Source organism: Trematomus bernacchii, unplaced genomic scaffold (assembly GCF_902827165.1).
Source record: "Trematomus bernacchii unplaced genomic scaffold, fTreBer1.1, whole genome shotgun sequence".
NCBI classification, from domain to species: domain Eukaryota; kingdom Metazoa; phylum Chordata; class Actinopteri; order Perciformes; family Nototheniidae; genus Trematomus; species Trematomus bernacchii.
This window is the reverse complement of record NW_022987582.1, coordinates 2584450-2607354: the sequence shown is the minus strand read 5'-3', so window position 1 is coordinate 2607354 and position 22905 is coordinate 2584450. Positions and strand designations below refer to the sequence as shown.

At 40.5% G+C, this 22905-nt stretch overlaps 3 protein-coding genes across 3 annotated transcripts; 1 reads left to right on the top strand and 2 right to left on the bottom strand.

Moving 5' to 3' along the window:
* Positions 1-85: 85 nt before the first annotated feature.
* rad54b (RAD54 homolog B) lies at positions 86-16519 on the bottom strand. Its single transcript, XM_034127276.1, has 16 exons — positions 16396-16519; positions 15428-15606; positions 15119-15308; positions 7593-7811; positions 6426-6719; positions 5619-5781; positions 5313-5538; positions 4842-4928; positions 4626-4746; positions 4383-4522; positions 3027-3317; positions 2431-2594; positions 2090-2351; positions 1496-1562; positions 1200-1397; positions 86-611 (listed from the first exon to the last, which is right to left on the bottom strand). The coding sequence occupies exons 2-16, from the start codon at positions 15572-15574 to the stop codon at positions 391-393; spliced, it is 2790 nt and encodes a 929-aa protein (XP_033983167.1). The 5' UTR covers positions 15575-15606; positions 16396-16519; the 3' UTR covers positions 86-390.
* LOC117480097 (fibrinogen silencer-binding protein) lies at positions 8186-11038 on the bottom strand. Its single transcript, XM_034127277.1, has 2 exons — positions 10632-11038; positions 8186-9635 (listed from the first exon to the last, which is right to left on the bottom strand). The coding sequence occupies exons 1-2, from the start codon at positions 11036-11038 to the stop codon at positions 9080-9082; spliced, it is 963 nt and encodes a 320-aa protein (XP_033983168.1). The 3' UTR covers positions 8186-9079.
* A 1505-nt stretch (positions 16520-18024) lies between the features above and the next one.
* On the top strand, positions 18025-22664 carry rnf41l (ring finger protein 41, like). The gene is made up of 6 exons (XM_034128066.1): positions 18025-18161; positions 18946-19152; positions 19835-19974; positions 20878-21040; positions 21148-21268; positions 21870-22664. The coding sequence occupies exons 2-6, from the start codon at positions 18947-18949 to the stop codon at positions 22239-22241; spliced, it is 1002 nt and encodes a 333-aa protein (XP_033983957.1). The 5' UTR covers positions 18025-18161; position 18946; the 3' UTR covers positions 22242-22664.
* The last annotated feature ends 241 nt before the right edge of the window (positions 22665-22905 follow it).

Below are 22905 nucleotides of genomic sequence, written 5' to 3'. Positions count from 1 at the left end.
ACACGCATCTGAAGTGGTTGATTTACCAGGAAGAATTATTCAGTCAATAGCAAATGTTCACTTTAAGAGCCTGTTTTCACACATTGAATTTCATTTATTTTATGAAGTTTTACAGTAAATTACTTTGAATAAATAAAGAACAATGTTTAAGACAAGATAAAGAATGTCAGTAACGTCACTCATTGCCATCGTTGGCCGCGCTGTTGAGTGTTTGTTGCCAGGCTGCTGACAAAGCCCAGAGAGCCTGAACGAAAACATGTAAAACGTGTGTGAGTGTGAGTGTGAGTGTGTGTGTGTGTGTGTGTGTGTGTGTGTGTGTGTGTGTGTGTGTGTGTGTGTGTGTGTGTGTGTGTGTCTTCTATATCTAGAGTGTAATCTGTGTGTGTCTGTTCACGGAGCGGTGTGAGAGATGGTGGTCTGGAAGGCGAAGGTGATGTGTTTTCGTGCGAGATCGAGGTAAGGGTCTGAGAAGGTGTGTGTGTCACCAGAGAAATGTCTCCACTGCATCAGCTCAGACATGCTGAGAGGCTTCTGCGGCGCCCCACCGCGGTCACCTTGACGACCGAGCTGGCAAGGCCTAGCAGAAACCTGCTCGTCTTCCTCTTCGACAGCTAAGGGAGAAGAAAACAGGGAGTTAAACGAGTTCTTAATCCATAAAATTATCATTTTAATCAGTTACTTAGCCCATGTTACAAATGTTGCTTCTCTAGCATGTCTCTACAATGAAGGATAAATCCCCAAAACTTGAGAGAAAAGTAAGATGAATAGAAGTAAATGGTTGTGGCATTTAGCAAAAGTAAAACTATATCCAACATCTTTAACTGTATAGTCCCATGTATCAATACTACCCAAACGCACCAATTTTTACAAAAGCCTTACTATATAAACACTTCCACATAAAATGCAACAAAATTGTGTTTGGGAAGTAGTAGTCGAGCATACCAATAGATTAATGAGACCTGGATAATATCGAAGTTGTTTGTAAATGTTTGGCTGTTGTCAAACATGGCCGCCATTTACTTAAATTCTTCCATTTCTTTCTCAGTTTTTATATTTGACGTTCGCAGTGAAGGTATGCATGTTTTCTTCACAAATTCAAGTTAAGTAGAGATGAGCAATATATTCAAATAATTATTTTGGGGGCTAACTGTATTTTTAAAGACTCAGTAAAGTCAAATGCGTGTCGCCCCGATGCCTACCGTGGGCCGAGCCGTCCATGCTGCAGCTGCAGTTCAGCAGGTCGTGTGTCAGACAGAGTGTGTCTGTCAGGCTAAACAGATCTCGCAGTTCACTGGTGGAGAAGCTGGTGTGCTCCGCCTTTTTGCCCAGGTCCACCACTGTCCCAGAGAGCCCCTGTTTGGCCACCTGTCTCTGGAATATACGCTCCTCAATAGTGCCTGAAAGGAAATAACACATACCCAGACATAAAGCTGGAGTCTGGATCATGATATGCTCAGCAGTCTGGCTGATTGTGTGCGCATGTGAGTTTTCTGACCTGCGGTGAGGAGACGATAAATGTGCACAGTCTTCTTCTGACCATCTCTCCACACCCGAGCCATGGCCTTGACACAGAAGAGAGGAAAAAGTTCAGGGAAGAAAACACACAAATGTTCACAGCACCATCTGGTGGATATGTATGTATATATAAGTGATGCGAGTCTGAGGGCCAGAGTGAAACAGGGTTCAATTGACAGTTTTCACACCATCCTAAACTCAAAAAAAGCTCTAAAACCACTATTTGGTTGACCCGATCCAGAGAGGTCAGGTGTGAAGGCCCCCAAAATATGTGCGTAAGACAGAGGAGACCAAAAACAAAGAAAGCAGTGTTAAAGACTTTTACCTTTCAAGTTAAATTCAAGGCTTTATTGTCATCGGCACATTAGCTACAGTGTAGATATGGCAATGAAAAACTTAGGTCACAGGCTCCTCCAACAGTGCAACATATATATAGGACATGGAACAAATACAACAGATAAAATAGTGCAAGAGAATGTTTGGAGATGTGCAAGTAAATACAAATAAAATAGAAATAGTGCAAGAAGAGTCTATATACAAGTAAATTCTAACCATGTCTCAGTGTGTGTCTTACCTGCATGTCATTGGCAGGGTTCCAGTCGATGTCATACAGCACCAGGTGGGAAGCCCCGATCAGATTAAGCCCCACCCCTCCTGCTTTGGAGCTCAGCAGAAACAGGAAGTTCAGAGAGTAAGGACTGTTAAACCCGTCGACCAGCCGCTGCCTCTGGCCGGTGGGGGTGTGTCCGTCCAGTCGGCAGAAGGTGTAGCTCATGTGAACACACAAGTCCTGCAGCATGTCAAGTGTCTTAGTATAGTTGGACACTACGACCACCCTGCAGGGGCACACACACTCTGTCAGTATATATGGACAAAAGTACACACTTACAAATGCAAACACCCACACACACACACCTGTCTGTAGGGTTGAGTTGTCTGATGACGCTCAGTAAGTCCGACAGCACCAGAAGTTTTCCAGAGTCAGCCGTGTTGAGTCCACCTGAAGAGTAGGATTCTGGGAAGAGCTCAGCCAGGCCGTCGTATAAAGTGTTCTCCACTGAACCACTCTCTTGTTTTTCCTGAGAAATATAACACAGTACTTACAGTTAAGACTGGGGGGAAACATCTCTTAACACTAAGACATAAATGCAAACTGCTTTGAACAGAGTTGGTGCTGTCCTATCAGATCAATATCTTAAGTGGCTGGATGAATATTTAATAAAAACAATTGTAATAATAATGAAAAGATAATTTATAAAGCCCAATTAATAACATAAACTGCAGCTCAAACAGCTTTACAAGATAATCAAAGTTAGAAACACAGGTACTAAAATCAACACAACATACAAAAACCATAAAACATGTATGAGAAATATAAAGAAGTTAACTAATTAAAACAAAGACGATATAAAAAGGCTAGATCATCGTGGAGCTTTTTCGAAAAACGATCAACTTGTCTCATTAGTGATGGGTGTTGTTTCCCTCCCCTTCCTAGCAGCAGAGAGCGTTACCTTCACGGTGGAGTGCAGCAGCCCGGGGTGGTTGCAGAGCTTCTTCAGGGCGGTGATGCAGGCCAGGTGAGTGTGAGTCTGCGTGGAGCCCTGGAGGCAGGCTCTGAAGACTCTGTGGCCGAGGAGCTGCTGGTACAGGTCCCGCTGCAGAGGGGAAGGCTCGCAGAACAACGTCCAGTCCAGACGAGGAGGCAGGTAGCAGTTGATGATCTCCTGCGTCCGTCTCAGGATGAACATCCCGGTCAGACGAGAGAGCTCCGCCGCTCGCTCTTCCCCTAAAACCCTCTCCTCCTGACGGCAGAGATGAAATTAAATCAGGTTTATTGCCAGTTTTCTTTATACACTCATTCAAATGTTTGGAATTGCATGCCACAAGCTTGATCAGGTGAAGTCTGCTGGCTGAGAGTTATATCCTTATTTTTATTAATGATGTTTCAGGCTTTTAAAGTATAAAAAATCCTCTTTAAAAATAAATGTGACTTTGCATGAAGCAATGTGTGCAGTTTTAAAATCGGCACATGTTCCTTAATCGGTGTTAAAGGTGGGGTAGGTAAGTTTGAGAAACCGGCTCGAGATACACTTTTTGTTATATTCCATGGAATGCTCTTAACATCCCGATAGCAATGAATATATTAAGTGCTTTGACCAAAAATCCATAAAAAATGTCATCTGTGGAAGCCGTAGTACTGTAAAAAGCACGACCAATCATTTTAGCCGGCCCGGCTAAAATAACTGGATGGCCTACCTGCCTGTCAGCCTTCCATCTGTGCACAAACTTATCTCGTGCCCTCATTGGTCATGTGCGCGTTCGTGTGTGTTGGAGGAGGGGCTCTGTAAGGAAGTGGCAGATTTTTTCCGGCTGTGTATTTTCAAATTTTAGCACACTCGAGCTGGTTTCTCCAAAATTACCTACCCCACCTTTAACAGGCTTTGGACTTAAAATGTACAGTTTATAAAAAGGTTTTTTAATATAACCACTGAGTTGAATGCATAAAAGCCAAAGAAAGAATTGGGTTCACAGCTCACACAACGTTTAGAGTGCAATTGTCCCGTTGCAGTTAAATAAAGATCGAGGGTCAATTACATTTTTCTGGGCTGGAAAACAAATAAAAAATCTGATTATTCTCCCCTGTTGTGACAGGGACATCGACTAAATGGAAGTAATGAAATGCTTCTTTTCTGGGGGGCACAAAACATAGATTTGGTCCCTAAATTAAACCGTTTTAGGCTCTGTAAGAATAGCTATTGTAGAGAGAAAGAAGAACACATGAATACAATAGTTGTTTCCCAAATTGGCAGTGTATGTCAAGTGACTATATCGAAATAAAAAAACAAAAAGGTCAGAGGTTGTATTACCTCAGCACAGCCGGGCTGTCTGGAGCGTAGAATGGGCTCCTCGTAAACCTTCCTATACCCAGTGGACGACCCGAGGATGCCCGGGTTAACAAACTCTATAATCGCATAAAACTCCTGCAGGTCGTTCTGAACCGGGGTGCCTGCAAAACACAAAGACACGTTTTGTTTGTGCATTGTTTGTCAGAGACAGTTTTCCTCCAGCTTCCTCTGTCAGGAGCTCTGTATCTCAGCGACGGTGAGTACCTGTCAGTATGACTCTGCGACTACAGCTCAGGCTGCTGATGGCTGAAGACGTCTTGATGCTGCTGTTCTTTAATCTGTGGCCTTCGTCACAAATCACAAGACCGAACTCCACTTTCTGTACCTGTAATCATGAGAAAGCGATACATTAATATAACGAAAGATAATAAAGGCTAATTTAATTGTAGAATGCACACTTGACCGACAAGGTGAACGTACCTGGTCCAGGCAGCGCAGCAGCATTTCATAGCTGATCACAAGAACGCTGTGCAGAGGAGATAACACAAACTTCTCGATCCTGTTGTCCTGTACGTATGTCAACAAAGGATGAATAATATTAATGACTTCATATATGCTAGATTAAGGAAAAAAGGTGATTTAGAAAAAAGGCCAACAGACCAGGAGAAGTCATAGATCACCGTAAATTCAATATCAATTAGACACAGAATTCAACAAGAGCACAGAGGTACCAAATACACAATAAACAATTTAAATGGCCGGTTTAAAAAATATATTATGCATCACTTTAAATAACTTTAGTTTTGATAGCTTTCACTGTTACTCATTATGTTGTTTTGTTACATGGCAGTTGCTGAAATCTCTTAAAACACACAACATGTAATTTCGGACAATAGAGGTCTCTCTCTTGTTCATCAAATAAATAATTCCCCCCCCCCCCCCTCTCCTCACCTGATCCACAGTGAAAACGTTGATCCGCTCTCGGCCCAGCCACTTGTTAAACTCCGCCCCCCAGTTGTGCACTAGGCTGCCAGGAGTGACCACGAGGACACGCTTAGCAACCGGTTTCCCCCCGTATGGGCCTTGTTTAAGCAGCGTCCAGGCCAGCGCCACGCTCTGGAGGGTCTTCCCCAGACCCATCTCGTCAGCCAGGATAGCCCCGTAGCGCCCCACAGCTCTACACAATGAAACACATTAATATCATCTGTTGATGAGACGAACTACAGAAGATAAGTGGTTCAAGAACGGCTCCATTACCTCAAGCCCATGACACACTCATAGAGGAAGAGCAGGCCGTCCCTCTGGTGGGGGCGCAGGTGGGTCGTCAGGTAAGGGTCAATAACAACGTCCACCACAGGAAGCCCCGCCTTGTTGTTAGACCACTGGTGGTTAGCGGAGGGACGAGGCATCACCAGAGCGCCTGAGAAAGATCCAGAGTTCTGAGTATGTTTCCACATAATGCACACAAGAGGCAATATAACAAGATGACTTCTTTATTGTTCACATGAACAATTTTAAATGAACTGTAAAGTTAAAGATATATTGACAATTGTACTAGTATTTCTATTTTATACATCTTTATTTTGATCTGTTTTAATTGTTAGTGTAATAAGCACCAGCAAATGTTTTGTTGATTGTGATGTGTGTACCTGCCCAGGGACTGCAGGTTTGCATGGTCCCTGTTCAATAAATATATGTAAACAAATAATGTAAAATGATCTTGTTTCCACAGTCCATAAACTGATTGTTCAACACGAGAACATATATTTTGAGAAACAAAATAATGCATGAATGAGTATAGTGCTATTGAGTATAAGTTTAGGTTTTAGTTGATACAATTAATCAAACCTAATGATATACTATTCCTCCATTGATCCCTATTAAGACTGTAAAACCCATGCACAAAGCGTGAGTTCAGCTTCTGAATAACTTACATACTGCTCTTATATTCTTTGGCCATCCAGGCCTTTTATTTCCCGGTAAAAACCATTACTGGCGTTCTTGGAAATCATGTTTACTAACAATCCTGACATATCATAAAGAAGTATTATCATTACTACACACCTGCAGCCAGCGGGTCATGGCGGGGTTTGCAGGTTTGTTCCTTCTCTGGGTTGGACCCTGGATGATCTGCTCTGCCTGACAGCAGTGGGGAGCAGAACGCTTTGGACCCCGAGCCACGAGAGGGAGGTGGAGCCGTCTTTGATACTGGCCCCTCTACCTGCACCTCTTGGAAACAACGTCCCCTGGCAAAGTCCTCAGCTGAGATGATCCCCATCACCTCCACCTCCTTCCCTCCGATCATCAGGGTCTCTCCATCAGAGAGGGAGGCCAGCGTAGACACCTTGTAGCCGCTACCTACACACAAACATGCACAGGCATACACAATGAACATATGACAGTGTATTGAAAAAAAAGAGTTTTAAATGTTCAGTAAATCTACTTAAAATTGTACATCTTCCTTTCATTGTCCCAAAGTGACCACAAAATGTATGTATGTATGTATGTATGTATGAAATTAACATTTAAAGTGACATATGTTAAAGATTTGCTTAAAAGGACCAGTGTGTAGAATGCAGTGAGACCTAGGGATGAAGCCAATTGAATAACGCTAAACTCACCCCTCCCTTTTCAAGCATGTCAGAGAACTACGGTGGCCTTCAGGTAACAAAAATGCAAAAGGACCTCTCTAGATCCAGTATTACATTGGTTGACAGAAGATCATATAGAGTGGCTTAAATGTGTGTTAATTGTTCAAAGAGATGCCATAGTTTAGGGAAAGCGTTAACTAATAAATGCCTGAATTTGTTATGCATTTGGTGTAGACTCAAGTTATGGCTCAGTTGTTGGGTGTCTTTTTGATCAAACAGTTTAATCATAATCCCATTGGGATCCAGGAATTGCACAAAACTAAGCAAAAAGACAAAAGGGGTTTTTGGGGATTGGCTTTTTTGATGCTTTATCTGAGAGGCGGCTTACATTCTCAGACTTTGAAATCCCTTATCAAAAAGGTGACAAAAGCACAATTCTTTGTTTCAGGTGATAAAGCCTTATGAAAAACAAAGTTATGTATAACATATTTCTTTGTATGCCAATTGATACCTATGAATCTTACGTACTGGTCATTCAACTGTCACAGGGAAAGAAAACTGCCACGCCCCTCTTTCTCCCACCGAACTTAATATGACAATAAGTAAAGACTAAATCTAAACTGGGGTGTCTCTGTCTCACCCTTTCCAATGTCCTTGCCCTCCATGTCTTTCAGTGTGGCGGTGCGTCCTCTTGTAATCAGGACTGCATCGCCCTCCCAGCGCTTGTGTTTCTTCTTACTGGCTTTACACCACATCACACTGAGGTACCGCACCCCATCCTGACTGCAGCCAGAGTCTGGGCCTGCCGCTCCAGAAACACCGACTGACCCTGAAGTCAACTGAGGGTCACCATTCAATCCTGCAACACAAAGACATATAATTGTGAAAACAAAATAAATATCCAATACACACTTTGCATAACTCACCAGCAGGGGTCACTGCTGCACCAGTCCACACATCATACTAGAGCTTCATATCGAACATGATAGACCACTTCATAAATTCACAAGCACGAAAACTTAAGTGCTACTCATGCCATGTTAGAAATAAAAGTGTAAGGACCCTTTGCCATCGTGTGATTTTGACAAAAGACATGTAAATAAAACAACCAAAGTAAGAGATCTTCCTAAGGGAGGTTGAAATCATGAGAGCGAATGCATGTTTGTAATAAACACCAAAATCAGGAGTATTTCTTTTCTTTTTTTATAAAAACAAGTACACATAAGCACAAAGTGTAAAAGAAACTGACAACATTCATATACCAACAAACATTACAATACAATCAATGTCACATACATTAAATAACGATAACATCGCAAATTTAAGTCCACATTTTTTGATCGCCTAACTCGCCATTAATTCAGCAACCAGAGAGAATTATGACTTGAACTCACTTCGATGTAACTACAGCAACTCACAGAACAAGATTTGTCATCAGTAGCATCTCGTGTTTAAGGCCTTCAGTTGAACTTGTGCTTCAGTGCTGGGTTTCTGAACACTTCTCAGTACTTTGTTTTTTTGTGCTTATATTTCCTTGTTAACATACAGAATACTGTATAAGCGCCGCTAGCTTGGATACCTTAAAGTGCTACAAGATACTGGTTTTTTTTCTTCATTTGATTACATCTGATTCGTTAGATCAAGTGGATTTTTTCTTTTTAAGATACTCCAGTTAGTAGTGAATCATTAATAATATGCTTACAGATGCATACATCATAGGGGGCAGATATAGGCAGGATAAGCACCATCGTGGTACATGCCATTTATTACTAATAATATTCCTTTCAAAAAGTTGATATCACTTCTTTTTTTTTGTGCCTATGTTGGCTCTCACAGTGTTTATAATATGGGCATTTACAAGTTGTGTTACTGCTTCTATAAAAAGTGTAAATGAAGATACATTTAAACAATGACAAGTATACACACAGACTGGTCAGGCTTATCCTGCGATATGCAAACAGGCTTTCAGTGTTTGTACGAGGCACTATGTTTCCAAAAGAAATTCAAGTTCTGAAACAGCCCTCCAAATAAAAACTGATGAGTGTGATAGCTCCTCAGCTTCTTCTCCGCACTTTAAGCTCCTCAGAGCCTCTACTTTTCAAACACTGATGTGTGTGTTCATGGTCACTATAGAGGAATTGGCAGTCCGTGTCTCAGTCGAGCAGCTCTTAGTTTCTCCACTTTGATCTTGGCTCTCAGAAGTTCCTCCTCCAGATCCTGTTTCCTCTTCAGCCCCTCCCTCTTCTCCTCCAGGTACAGGGCAACCTTCTTGTGATTGGCTACCACCAACTCGTGCTCCTCTTTGGCGAGGTGCAGAGAGCGAAACCTGTCGGGTTCGTGGTGAGGGTAGAGGTTGTTGGGAAAGAGGTCGCAACGTAACGGTATCGGCGATGTGGAGAGGGTGATGTTCACGGAGGAAGTGACGGGGGAGAGGGATGCTTCGTAATCGTGAACGCTGCCCAAGTCGTGCTCTGCCTCCGGCTCCTGGCCTCCATCCAGCCCTGGCTCCGAGTGTGTGGAGAGGGTGGGGAGGTCTGGCGGTGGTTTTACATCCTCATCAGGGTCCAGCTGGACCACCTCATGGGGGATACTTGGGACAGCTGCTGAGTAATCCTGGAGTCCAGCCAGAGAGGAGCTGCTGCCAGGGTGTTCCACAGGAGAGTTGTGCTTGCTGTATATTAATCTACAAATGGAATAAAGGATCAAATTAAGTCAGACGAGAGTGCTTAACCAGCATTTTTTAAGGATCTACTGTCAAATAAGACTATACAAGAGGAAATTGGCGATTTACCAAAGTAAAAATAACACATTTATGCTGGTAACAAACCAACAGTAAATAACATTTTTCATTTTTATGTCTATGGCTCATTTTTGGTGCAGCTACACAACGAGTAGTATGCAGAGGCTCAATTCTTACGATACAATAAAGGTGTTGCAGATGGCGTGGTGCCATTTTGTATTCTCTGTGGTTCCTACATGTGACGTGAGGCATCCTAAGACATCTGATGTACAATTTTAAGTGTACATTACTCTCTGTACTCATCCAGGCTCAGAAAACACAGTTCAGATGAATGTTTTTTCTAAGTTGAATGATAAATTGTTCTGTTTTTTGTATTACGAATTATCCTTTCTTTTTTTGCTATTAACCCTTGCCAAGTCTTAAATAAACTGAAATGAAACAACAGGGTTTTTTGTCTTCTGTGTGCTTTCCTGACACAATATCAGTTGTTCTGCCAAATGTGCTTCCTTTATGTAGCACTGGAAAATTGGAACACGTTTAAAGAATTATTTTGGGGTGGAATTTTGTATTTGTAATTGCCTTTTCCAAACAAATAAAAACACTACAATTGACCTTAAATTAAATTGGTAGATTAATCAAAGAAAATCGTTTTTTATGTGGATAAAAGAAAAAACTACTAATGAGTAGTTTTCTTCCAGTAAATAACAACAGGACATACTGTATTTTCCTGTTGTGCCTGACGATGTACACAGTGTGTTATCTGATTGGTTTCGGAGCTGTGAGTTCAGCCCCTCCCCTCCCTCCTCTTCTAACAGATGAGTCAGTGTCCTGACTTAAAACTGTCAATGTTCTTGCTAAACTTTCAGCTGACTGTCGAGTTATACCTTTAGGTCTGTATTAAATGAGTGTCTGTGCTCGTGGGTGCATATCACACTGTACCTGCGCAGTGCCTGGTCCTTCTCATGGATGGGCACGTGCTGAAACAGGTGAGGGATCATCTCCATGATTCTCCTAGTTGGCTCAGAGATGCTCGATCTGTACTCTGGCTGGGCGTGTCTCCGCTGCATCACTTCCTGCTTGGCTGACTCCTTCAACCTCTTGTAGAGGGTTCTGAGGCCCTGAGCGGTGCGATGGGGTCTGTCTCCTCCCAAAGCGTTGTATAGCTCGGCAACAGTTTCCCAGCACTTGTTTTTGTCCACGATGACTGCATGCTTGTTGGTGTGTTCCTCCAGGATGCGGATGTGAGGACGGACCAGCTTCAACAGGTCCAGCTTCTCAGAGAGGGTGAAGTTGGAGGAGCGAGCTTTACCCACCATACTGGACAAAAACACAGAGCTGGATGCCATCTTATAGCATAGCGGTCCCTCGTAAGCCAAGTCCAGCCTATGGCTTTCTGCGTTCAGCAGCCACTCTCAAAACTGACGCTCCTTACTCTTCCCACCTGTCTTTTTTGTCCCTGCTGCTGGGTTATCCTGGTCCACGGTGATAAAACCAACTCTGGTCTCATTCCCATATATCTCAAATTTACCTTCTATACTACTTCTAAATCAAACATATGCTATTTCTAAAATGTGCATGGATTTATACTCTACTCCTAGGTTCCCTCTCAGCCACGTTGCACAACAAAAACAGCCTGTGCTGCACACAATAAGAATCAGGCTTAACTAGGCCAGCCTCGTTTAGGCCCCCGCCTACCGCGGAGGGCTTTGGATGAATTCCTCCCAGCTTAGGCTGACGTAGTTAAGCCGCTTAAGCCCAGCCCGACCTACTTACAGCTCGGTCTCTCTAAAACCCAAACCAAGCACAGCACAGAGCACAGCACTGCCTCAACATTATAAAATAGGGACGGCAACAGAAGCTCTGTGTCCTGCACAAATGTGTAACACTGCCTTTAATTAGTGTATTATTACAGGTTATTAGGGGTCAGGGGGTCTATTTTCCCAAAGTGAGTGACGCTTTGATGTAGCGCTGGTTTAACTATGTGAAGGGGGAGGGGTTTGCGAGCGAGCTGCGCGTGCCCGCGGGAATATCATCGTTTATCAATTTTCAGTCGCCTACAGTGAAGGAAGGTTACAAAAATAACGATTCATATGATTAAAAAATGTGTTTAGGGAATGCGTATAGAAAGGATACTGAGGCGAGCACAGAGTGGTGTTTTGTGAGGAAAACAGCGGCACTAGTTGCTCGTGCAGGAAGAGGCGGCTCACTGATCCCGAGCACAGTCCTAATCTTCCCCGCGCTGCCGCTGCACTACCCCGCTAATTTACATAATGCTGGACCTGCTGTCACTCAACCCGCCCGGTTTAACATCCAGCCCTCGTGTGTGTTTGTGTTTGTGTTTGTGTGTGTGTGAGTGTGTGTGTGTGAGTGTGAGTGTGTGTGTGTGTTATTATTAGCCATAGAGGCAGGACAGTCGGGCACTGCGGAATAGGAGAGCGGTGTTACATGATGCGGCTTCTCACGGGTTTTACGTATAAACTTGTGAAAATCACTCAATGGACATTTAACTGGAGCACAACTTTGCCGGTTTATTATAGAGTAGTCAAATCAAGGAAAAGCATCGATGATGTGACGGTGGAGGTGATGTTTACAAATGCATCTAACTGTGTGTGATTAACCATGTGGAGAGAAGGGGGCAAGCGTTATTGGTTTGACAGTGGTTGTGCATCCAAAAAGTAACTGAATGAACAACAAATAAGTATTCTTCACATGCATTTTAAGATTCTGCAACCAAAGATAATAACTGTGCACTAATTAATTTAGTTAAAGTTATTCACAATACTTGGCATGAGTACCAGAGAGCATACATTCAAATTTGCATAATTTTTATTTTTTTTAATTATTTATTCTACTAATTCATCCAAAAAAGAAAAAAGTATAATTCATACACACAAAGATAAACAAAATTAGTAGAAGCGGGAGGGCTGAAGCATAGCTTATGGGAAGTAGCCCTCCCGAGAATCATCCTAATATAACATTGGCATTATTGCGTCAAAAAAGTATAGAAATTATGGAGTACAAAGAAATAAAGAAATAAAGAAAAACTAGGGAAAAAATAAATAAATGCATATATATATATATATATATATATATATATATATATATATATATATATGAAAACTAGATATAGGGTCATTTTCTGCACATGTCAATAGCAGTTGACTATCTTTTTTGAAAAGGAAAATACTATATATAAAAATATATATAAGGACATGTGGCAAATAAATAATAATAATATATGCATATAATAATATATGCATATAAACATTGTGGACACTTATTTTCAAGTGACTTTTTTTATGTTCACACATACACAAAATATACATAAGCACCATATGTTCAGGTGTATAAGTACACAAATGCACTCATATACACCAATACAAATATTACAAGGCAATTTCCAGGCCTGAAATAATAATTCAACCGCATAACGATGAAAATAAATAAGAAGGAACAAATAAATAAAAAGTAATGTAAACAATATTAAATAAATAAACAAACTGAGAAGTTATTATTTCTAAAAAAATTAATTGATTCTGGGAATACCCAATATTTGTTAGCTGGAGTAATCTGCAAATATACATTTTTTGAATTTAGTTTTGAATTGTTGATGACAAGTGATACTTGAAAGTCTGAAGTCCATTCCACGTTCTAACTCCGATTATGGATAAGCTGTTTGATTTGATGGTTGTTCTACAGGGCTTGCTACACAACCAGTTAGGATGCCTAGTTGGGTATTTCCTGACTGTGGTTTGGAACTGCTTTTGAATGTTATTAGGCATTTTGTTATGGAAAATGTTGTGCATAATCAGTATTGTTTTAAGCTTTACTCTGTCAACACATTTTAATAGATTGAGTTTTTTTAAATATGGGAGTTGTATGTTCATATTTACCAACACCACAGACTATTCGTAATACTTTTTTTTGGGATGTTATTATTTTTTGTAGATTTGTTGATTATGTGTTTCCCCATATTTCGGAGCAGTAGTAAAGGTAAGGGAGAAATAGACTGTTATAAAGAGTTCTGAGTATTTGTTCATCGAGAATGTTCTTAGTATGACACAAAATATCTATTGTTTTTGACAGTTTAGTTTGTACATAATTGATATGGTGCTTCCAGTTGAGTTTTTCGTCAACAAGCAGTCCTAAAAATGTACATGCACCAACTTTTTCTATCTCGGTATTTGTACTCTCAGACTTTGTATTGAATAACATGTAATTTGTTTTGGCCACATTAAGGGATAATTTATTAACTGCAAACCAGTTACATAGTATTTCTAATTCCGCATTCACAATTTTAACAAGATCGCCAAGATTATGATGGGAGCAGAGAATGGTGGTATCATCGGCAAATAAAATGAATTTTAACAGGTCCGAGGTGTTGATAATGTCATTAATATAAATCAGAAACAGTTTTGGACCTAAAATTGATCCTTGTGGGACTCCACATGTTATAGGAAGCTTGTTTGATTTTGCCTCGTCTATATCCACATATTGTAGCCTATTTATCAGATAACTCTTAACCCATTATTTTGCTTGACCCCTTATGCCATAATGTTCTAATTTGTGTAACAGTATAGTATGGTTCACAGTATGCAAAGCCCTTTTAAGGTCAATGAATATACCAGCTGTAATCATTTTTTTCTCAATGTTGTTGGTAATTTCTTCAACCAGTTCAATTACTTCTGAAGAAGTAGAGTGATTTTTCTGAAATCCATATTGGCTGGGGCGTAGTATATTAAATTTGCTGAGGAATGACTCCAGACGGTTGTTGAAGAGTTTTTCCAAGATTTTTGAAAATTGTGGCAGTAAAGAAATGGGTCTATAGTTATTAAGACTTAATTTATCACCAGATTTGAAAACCGGAATCACCTTCGCGATTTTCATTTGATTGGGGAAAATACCTTGTTGGAACGATTTATTGCATATATTTACTAGGGTGGCTACAACGGTTGGTGCAACTTGTTTAACAATATTCATACTTAGTCCTAAATAATATTTGGACTGTTTACTGTGTTGAGTATTAACAATATCAAGCAGTTCTTTATCTGTTATTGGGTTCGAGAACATACTACTACGATTTGATATTTTTTGTATCAGTTCATACACATGTAGACCATGTTCAAAGCTAATTGTCATATCTCCCAATATGTTAATATGTAGTTCAGTGATATGTAGGTTTCCAGACAGCCTTTTCATTTTTGTATTGCAGATGATGTCAGATAACATATTATGTAATAGTGAAATAGGTACAACAAGAAGCATTTAATGAAATATGTGTTCCCCTCACTCTCACAGTACTTTACACAACCATACCTATAACAAAAGCAGCAGGGACAGCACCTGTTCCAACGTGGATTTGTTGCACAATCTGCACATGACTACTGTTGCCCGTAATATCCCAGCCACAAGTCACTGTGTCTTACCTTCGGGTCCGTTGTCTTCGGAGTACCCTTCTGAAACAGTGGTAGGATGTTTTGGCTCATTTTCCTTACTTTCTGCCACACTGAGAACACGAGCCAGGGCCCTTGACAAGGTTGGAGCAGGATGGGCAGCTTTGGGCTGGGCATCAACCTCTGTTTTACCCAAAGCTGGTGCTGTTAGACTTCTCTGGACCTGCAGAATGAGAAGGCAAATTAAAATTAAACAACAACACTGGATGATAAATGATGATTAAGGGAATCAAACGAATACTGAAATATTATACTGTAGGTTAAATGTTGTGAAAATGTTACCTTTTCCAGTGCATTGCCTAAACCAAGTTTAGGGCTAAGGGGCTTGAATTCAGCTGTGAGAAAGGAAGGAGATGCTCCAGGGGAAACAAACCGAGGCTTTTTCACAGCGTTGCCTGAGAGCTGGCTGGGAGCTCCTGAGCGTCGCATGATGCTTCTGGCAACTAACAATCGTTTATATCCTAAAGACAGAAATGTATTATTATTAATACAGTAATTGATACCGGCAACTCATTAGGTTCTAGTCGGCACTACACCCAAGGACCTATCGAAGCTCTGACAAAATTACAAATATGTTTTTGTTCAACTAAATAACAAAGTTTATTTTTCTATTAAACTGTTGGTTGCCTCGTCCTCAACAGGAAGAAGGTAAACTATTTATGTATACATTCAGACCAAGACAAAGGGAAATACAAATCTCATAATACTTCATGATGATCAAATTCATTAAAGCTTTAAGACACAATTAAAAAAATATTCTAGTTGTACCATCACAATTACAGCTCAACCCAGTGATATGTTGTTCTCAAAAATCCCGTGTCAGGTTCTTAGTTTTACTGATTTTAAGAAACAAAATCTACATTATAATGTTGGTGTCACTTGACTCTACATCAGTCTAATAGTTATTATGTTAACACTGTGTCTTCTACTTGTCTGAATAGACATCATGTAATGACTTAATGCCATTCACTCCCAATATTTTTCTATATTAATCTGGTTGACAATAGTATAACCCTAAGCTTTCTATCATTTTCAACCTCTCTGAAAGGCTTGGACATGATACACCTGGTTAATTTAAAATGACTAAAGGATCAAGCTCTACCTGCATAAACCCTCTGCATCACAGTGAGTGACATGTTAGCAAGCTAGTTTCCCAGCTAGCTAACAACAATCGCTAACACTTGTGACAATATTTAAACTCGGCTTTATAATGTCATGTTTGATAATGGGTGACAACGTGTCGTACATACCCGGTCGGACTAAACGTCTAATGAAAACATTTAAGATGATAGAATAGCAGCGTTTTCCAATAAAAAACAATCGTCCTGTCTTTCTTTCTAAAACTCTCGATTCTGTTCGGGTTCTCCCGCTGAATTATTTGAAGATCGTGATTGGTTGAACCACGGCAGTGGGCGTGGTCATATTGAGTTGGGTGCGCTTGATTTTATTATCGCAGTCATTTTCTTTTCACGGTAACATTGAATTTCCCCGTTCTGTCATTCCCTGGGTTAAAAATCGAGCACACCCATTACCACCCTGTGCTGACCTCACGTCCCCATCACGTCCCCCCTTTAAAAACATCAGAATCAATCTTGAGATGATTACGTTTGTTAGGTTTTGCATATCGTTATTATTATGATACTTCCAATAAGGGTAAAGTCAGGAGCACGAGTCCGGGTACCTTTGTATCAATTGTTTTTCTTTCTTAAACCAGTAAATTGCTTTTTTGTCTTAGATTTTTCAATATTAAATGGCCAAATTATTTTTGTTCGAGGGGCAGGGCGGAACTCTCTGAAGTAATTTCATAACAAAAGCCCTCTTGTGGTAAAAGACACTTAGTACACTATTCTTAACAATATAGGCTCCAAAAGGCATTTAAGCCGGTCTCAACGGCCTATGTCCAACGATATCTTAAAACCTTTACCTATCAGCTACTGTCGTTTACCAGACGAGGGCTTTTGTTTTGAAATGACTTCCGAGAGTTCCGCCCCGCCCCTCACCAAAGATCCTTTGCTCATAAAGTCATACATCTATGAATTAAGCAAGGTAAAATAGGTATAAAGCATAAACAAATAAACATTGCAGTCGCTTTTGAAAAAAAGTGTTTTAAAAAGGGGAAACTGTTAATTTTACTTATATTTAAACCAATAAAAGTGATATAACACTTACTGGTGCCTTTCCTTTGTTTTAAACAAAGAGTAAGAAACACATTTTTTTGTGGTTTAAAAAAAATAAACTTGTAATGCACATCTCATTCCCAAGAGGGAAGACAAAGTATGACATTACTTCATTGGATATGTCAATGGACACATTTATTTAACTTGTAATTGAATATGATTTACATTATGGGAGGGCCCATTTTCCTTTCTTTTTGTTAAGGATCTGATTATTTCTTCCACCAGTAAGTCTGTCAGAGCTTTAGGTTCATAATATATGGAGTGCTTTTTGCTTTTTGTGGTCTGACTATGTGTCATCTGACGTTGTGTAGTCTGTAATCCAATCAGAGGGAGAGAGAGAGAGTGTAATCCATGTTAATCCCACATCCAGAGAGCGAGAGAGTAATGTAGAGTAGTGTGAGTCATTAAGACAGACAGAAAACAGTGGAAGGACAGCAGTAATCTCTGAAGACACCACAATCTTGTATTGTATGTATTGGTGAGACAATGATGAAAAACACACTTCTGCAGAATGTGTCTGTTTTTTGGGTGTCTGTTCTCCTGTAATTCTGCCTGAGTCTCTGATCTGATCTCGTCTGACAGCTGTCTGCCTGTGTCCTGAATGCTGGTTGTCAGGGATACCTCTCCATGGAGACACACTCCCAAAGGTGGAGGGGAGGGCTTTAAGGGAAAGAAGACCCTCACCTTGATGGAGCCACAAGTCGAAAAGAGAGAATGAAGACAAATAGATTGTTGTAGTTGTGCAGAGATAAGAGGGAAGATCTCTTGAGGTGGAACAAGTGGATTCAAATCAACCAAACGAAAGAAGAAGAACGAGTTTGATGAAGTTATTTTGTCAGGTAGGAACTTTATTGTTATTATTTTAGGTTGTTATATATATTATGGATGGTTAAGGGAGACATTACAGGTGACAAAGGTAAACAAAAAACTACATCTAATAGATATCACCATGACACTTCCCCAGTAGATTGCATAAATTAAGTATGTATACAAGTATACATATGCAAATAAGGCACTACATAGGTACTAACCTGCAAACATTTATTGAACCAGAAGTAGAAAATAAAACCAGGATCCAAATTCTTGTTTTCATTTTGTTTACATACGTACAACGTTTTTGTACAACGTTTATTTAACAGAGGAAATTCTGGTTAAGAGTAAAATAAATTAACTAATTCTGAGAAAATTCCCTTTAAAGATAATTATTTTAAAATGTCATAATGTCATTAAGCAAGACATGACAAGTTAATATGGTTAAACTTCCCCAGTTGATTACTTTAAGTGAAATATAGTGTTTTGTTTAAATATGCAAATGAGGCATGCTTTAAAGCTAACTTTGAGTGAATTTAGGAAAATCTACAGACAAAGTGACGTAAAATAAACACCTAAATGTTGATTTTGGAGGTTTTCTTATTCCACTTATCTAAATGTAGACATGTATTGGAAGCCAGCCACATACCCCAAACCCAAACCATTAAAAAAAAAACTCTGTTTACCAAAGCATGAAAGATAGATGTGTTTGCCTGCAGTGTCTTGCCTTCAAACAAAGGAGAAACAGATGAGAGATTTGTGTTCTTCCCTTAACCTTTGCCATTTCTGTATAATCGGTCTGTGTGGTTGTAGGATGGGCTATGATCTGGAGAGGTTTGTAGGCTATGTGAATGAGGGTCTCCTGTGCTGTGTGTGTCGAGACGTGTTGGAGCGCCCCCTGCAGGCGCCCTGTGAACACGCCTACTGCAGCGCCTGCATCAGCAGCTGGCTGCTCCATCACCACTCCTGCCCCGAGGACAGGATGCCCCTGGATGTGGGCAGTCTCAAACCACTGTACAGGTCTGTCTCTGTAAATGTGTGACATTTATTAACTCTGTATTGTAATGCTCATTCTTATAGGCTCAGTTTACCCCAAAATACAAACAACTCATATGTTTCCTCTCCCCTTTAGTTCTATTTATCAATCTAAATGGTTGTGGTTATGACATGCCGATTGTTGGAGATATGAACCCAAAGATGTCTGCTTTCTTTCAAATGTAATGGAACTACATGGCACTCAGCTTGTGGAGCTCAAAATGCCAAACATGTACATTTAAAAAGTCTCTGTCCAGAAATCATGACACAGTTACTGAAGATAATCCACTTTTTTGTGAGCATTTTCATTTAGGAACTATTTGCACGAGTCCTAGTTCTACTACAAAGCATAAGGAAGCATGCTTCTGCTCATGGACGAGACACTCATTTAATCAAGTGTCACTTGACAATATTTAAAAAACGTATATGTTTACACATAATATATACAGAGCCTCATAATATTTGTTAAAAGGATAAAAAAAACAATTTCTGTGCTCATACCAAAACAATATAGATTACTCAACTACAGGTAGGTGAAATATATAGGCGGTTTCTGATTTTGGGGTGAACTGTCCCTGCAGGTTTCACAAGTCCTTCTTACTATTGAGTGGTTGACACATGTACTGATCTCTGTGCTCACCTTTATTTCTCTTTATTTTCTCTGCAGGTACATGCGTAATGACCTGAACCGCCTGCAGCTCCGCTGTCTGAATGCAGCTCAGGGCTGTGAGGTGGTCTGCTCCCTGGAGAGCCTGCACACACACGAGGATGAGTGCGAGTTCGCCTACATTTCCTGCTCAAACACAGGTATGGTACCTCACACTGAGCTCATGTGTTATTTGTTGTGTTTATCGGCAGTGTTTGTATCTTCTTGAATGGTTATCCATGTGTGGATGTGAGGGATATAAAGGTAATGTGACACCTGTGAGTGGGAGCAACAGGTGGCTCTTTTGTTGTCATGGCTACCTCCCAAACTCGTGCACCTATGGGACTCCCACAGACCTCACACAAAGTGCATTCAGGGTCAACTTTCCATCACTCTTTAATGAGCAATTTAAAAGTGTGTATGTATATACAAGCATATGCTCTTGTGCTCACTTTGTGTCTGTGACCTGTCGTTGGCAGGTGGAGAGTACATATGTTACCGCTGTGGTAGGTACAGTTACAGTGTGTGTGCATGCAGTGTGGCTTTTTGCAGTGTTCAGTACTACAAGCACTTGAAGCAAAAGAACATTTTACCTGATATTTCTCTTGCTGTCTGTGACTGCTGTGATCTTTAAGAAGTATCAAATTTGGTCTAAAATGAGACTAAAGTGCAGCGAAGAGTGAAGGAAGTTGGGTTGGTCAATATGTTAGCGGTGGAAAACTGTTTCACATATTCTCCTTATACCACATTCTTTTTTCCTTTTTACACTCTGCTTTAGTAGAAATGACATGTGACACGTATTGATTTTTATTTTATAAACACATATAATTAAATATATTTAAAGAAATATTGTGCATTAGAGGTTAGAATCCAAAAGTGGCTTATCAAGATATTTGCAGTATTCAATATATCTTGGCATAATTAAATAAATAGGATACAAAATATATATATATATTGAAAGACAGTGTGTTGCTAATCAACATCCTTTTTAAAATTGGTAAATCTACTTCTTCAGAGGAAAAAACATGCTTCATGTGGGGCCTATCCATCTGTGCTCCCTGCAGGTTGTCCTGTGCAGGTGGAGAGGCGGGGTCTGGAGGCTCACCTGTCAGAGTGTAACTTCCGCAGCAGGGAGTGTCTCAACGGCTGCGGACACACACTGCTCCCCATCGACCAATCACAGCACAACTGTGTAGCAGAGCTGCGCACAGAGGTGGAGCTGCTCAGGTGTGTGGTTGTGAAAATGGCTTCACTGTCTCTTAATCCTTAACTCAGAAGTAATTGCTGCAGTTTAGTTTTTTAGTAATTAATGTCCTACTGAATGCTTATGGCAGGGCAGAGATGCTGTGCAAGGTGGAGGAGGTGAGGCGAGAGATGGAGTCTCGGTTGGACTCGCAGAGGAGACACATGGTGCAGAAAGAGTCGCAGCTGAAGAACGACGTGGAGGAGCTCAAGGTGACCAGTCTCATGTTTTTAACTCTGTATTTCAAGGTAACAACAGCAAGGCTGAAGTAAAGATTCAAGGGACTGTCATTTAATCAAGTTCCCAGTGAGAGCTTTAACAGCACATTTAAAAATGGTTTATTAATTTGAACATTAACAGTACCTTTGAATATTCCACAAAATATTTTTTACATTCATTTAGTATTTGTTCTTAAACATACTTTCACATACGATGATCTTAATCAGCAGTCTTCTTGGAAATGTTGATGTTTTTAGTTTAATTTCAGTTACACTTTAGTTGCAATTCTGTATTAAGTACAATGTTTAAAATAATTATTTATGTTATATTTATGAGGGAGAAAGAACTATAGATGGTTTTAAAGTTGAGATTCAATAGGAAAATTATTCTTAAATAAATGCTGTTAAGGAAATGAATAATTTAGTACTTTAAAGTGACAATTTTCCAGGGAGTTTATTTTTTAATGTTGGTCTTCAATTATTACTCTTTCAATACATATTTCTCAAGTAGAACTACTTTTAAGACCTAAATGTTTTATCCACCTCTGTCAATAACATGCATGCTCAGTGATCTTCTCATGTCCTCTCCTCTCAGGACCAGCTGTCCCGTGTGATGTGTGACATGCGAGCGCTGCTAGGAGCAGAGCGTCTGAGGAGGCAGGAGCTGGCTGAGGCCGAGCTGGAGAAGAGGGAGCTGCTGGAGCTGCTCAGAGACCTGCAGCCAATCAGGAGCCAGCAACCTGTGGACCATCAGACCCCTGGGTGGGAGCTCCACACTGAGCCAATGAGACCCCAGCAGAGGGAGGCTTCTCTACATGCCTCCAGTCCGTCTCTACATTCAGCCCAGAGCCCCATAACAGGGGCCCCCCCCTCCCCTCTGCTGGGCGAGGGGACGCGTAAGGGCGGGACCAGGAGCCTGACTCTGGACTGCATCAAGAGGAAGAACCGGGAGGTGACGGTCATCTGAGGGGAGACTGGACTGCTGGGGAGTTATCCCTTCCAGAAAAGATTAAATGCATATTTTTCTGTTTAGTAATGAAATAGTGTTTGCACAGTATGTTGGTGCTCATCACTTATCATTTGGTAAAGAAAATATAGATGATCTGCTGTGGAATGAACCATGTTGTGGTTGAAAGGTTAATACATGTTGTAGACTAACCACTGATATGATCTGCTGACAGAAAATGTGGCCCTGAATTTTGTATCCCTCAGGTTTTTAAATTAAAAAAAGTGTGTTAAAGGCAATTTCTTTGAATTCTAAATTATTCATGTTTTCCTCATTAGTGATCGGTCTGATTACATTGGCTTAAGAACGTATGGTTCTGAGTGTCCTGTAAGAACTGGAGGTCCTGGTTTGGCAGTTTGCAAAGGCATGTTTTTTGTGTTCAACTTGGGTTGTATATTATGCATCTTACTGTCACACAAATGTGTACTTTGTCCGCACTTTAAACTTATTTAATACGCCAACGTTTATCTTAATATTTTCTAAATGGCTGCCCTGGATGCAATGCAGTCTTTTCACGCTCTCATTTCCCATTGTTGTCATGCACCTTGGAGAACCTTGAATGAGGTGTAATTCTGCATTTATATTAAAGCACGATAAGGCTAATAAGTGCAATGATAAAAGCGTG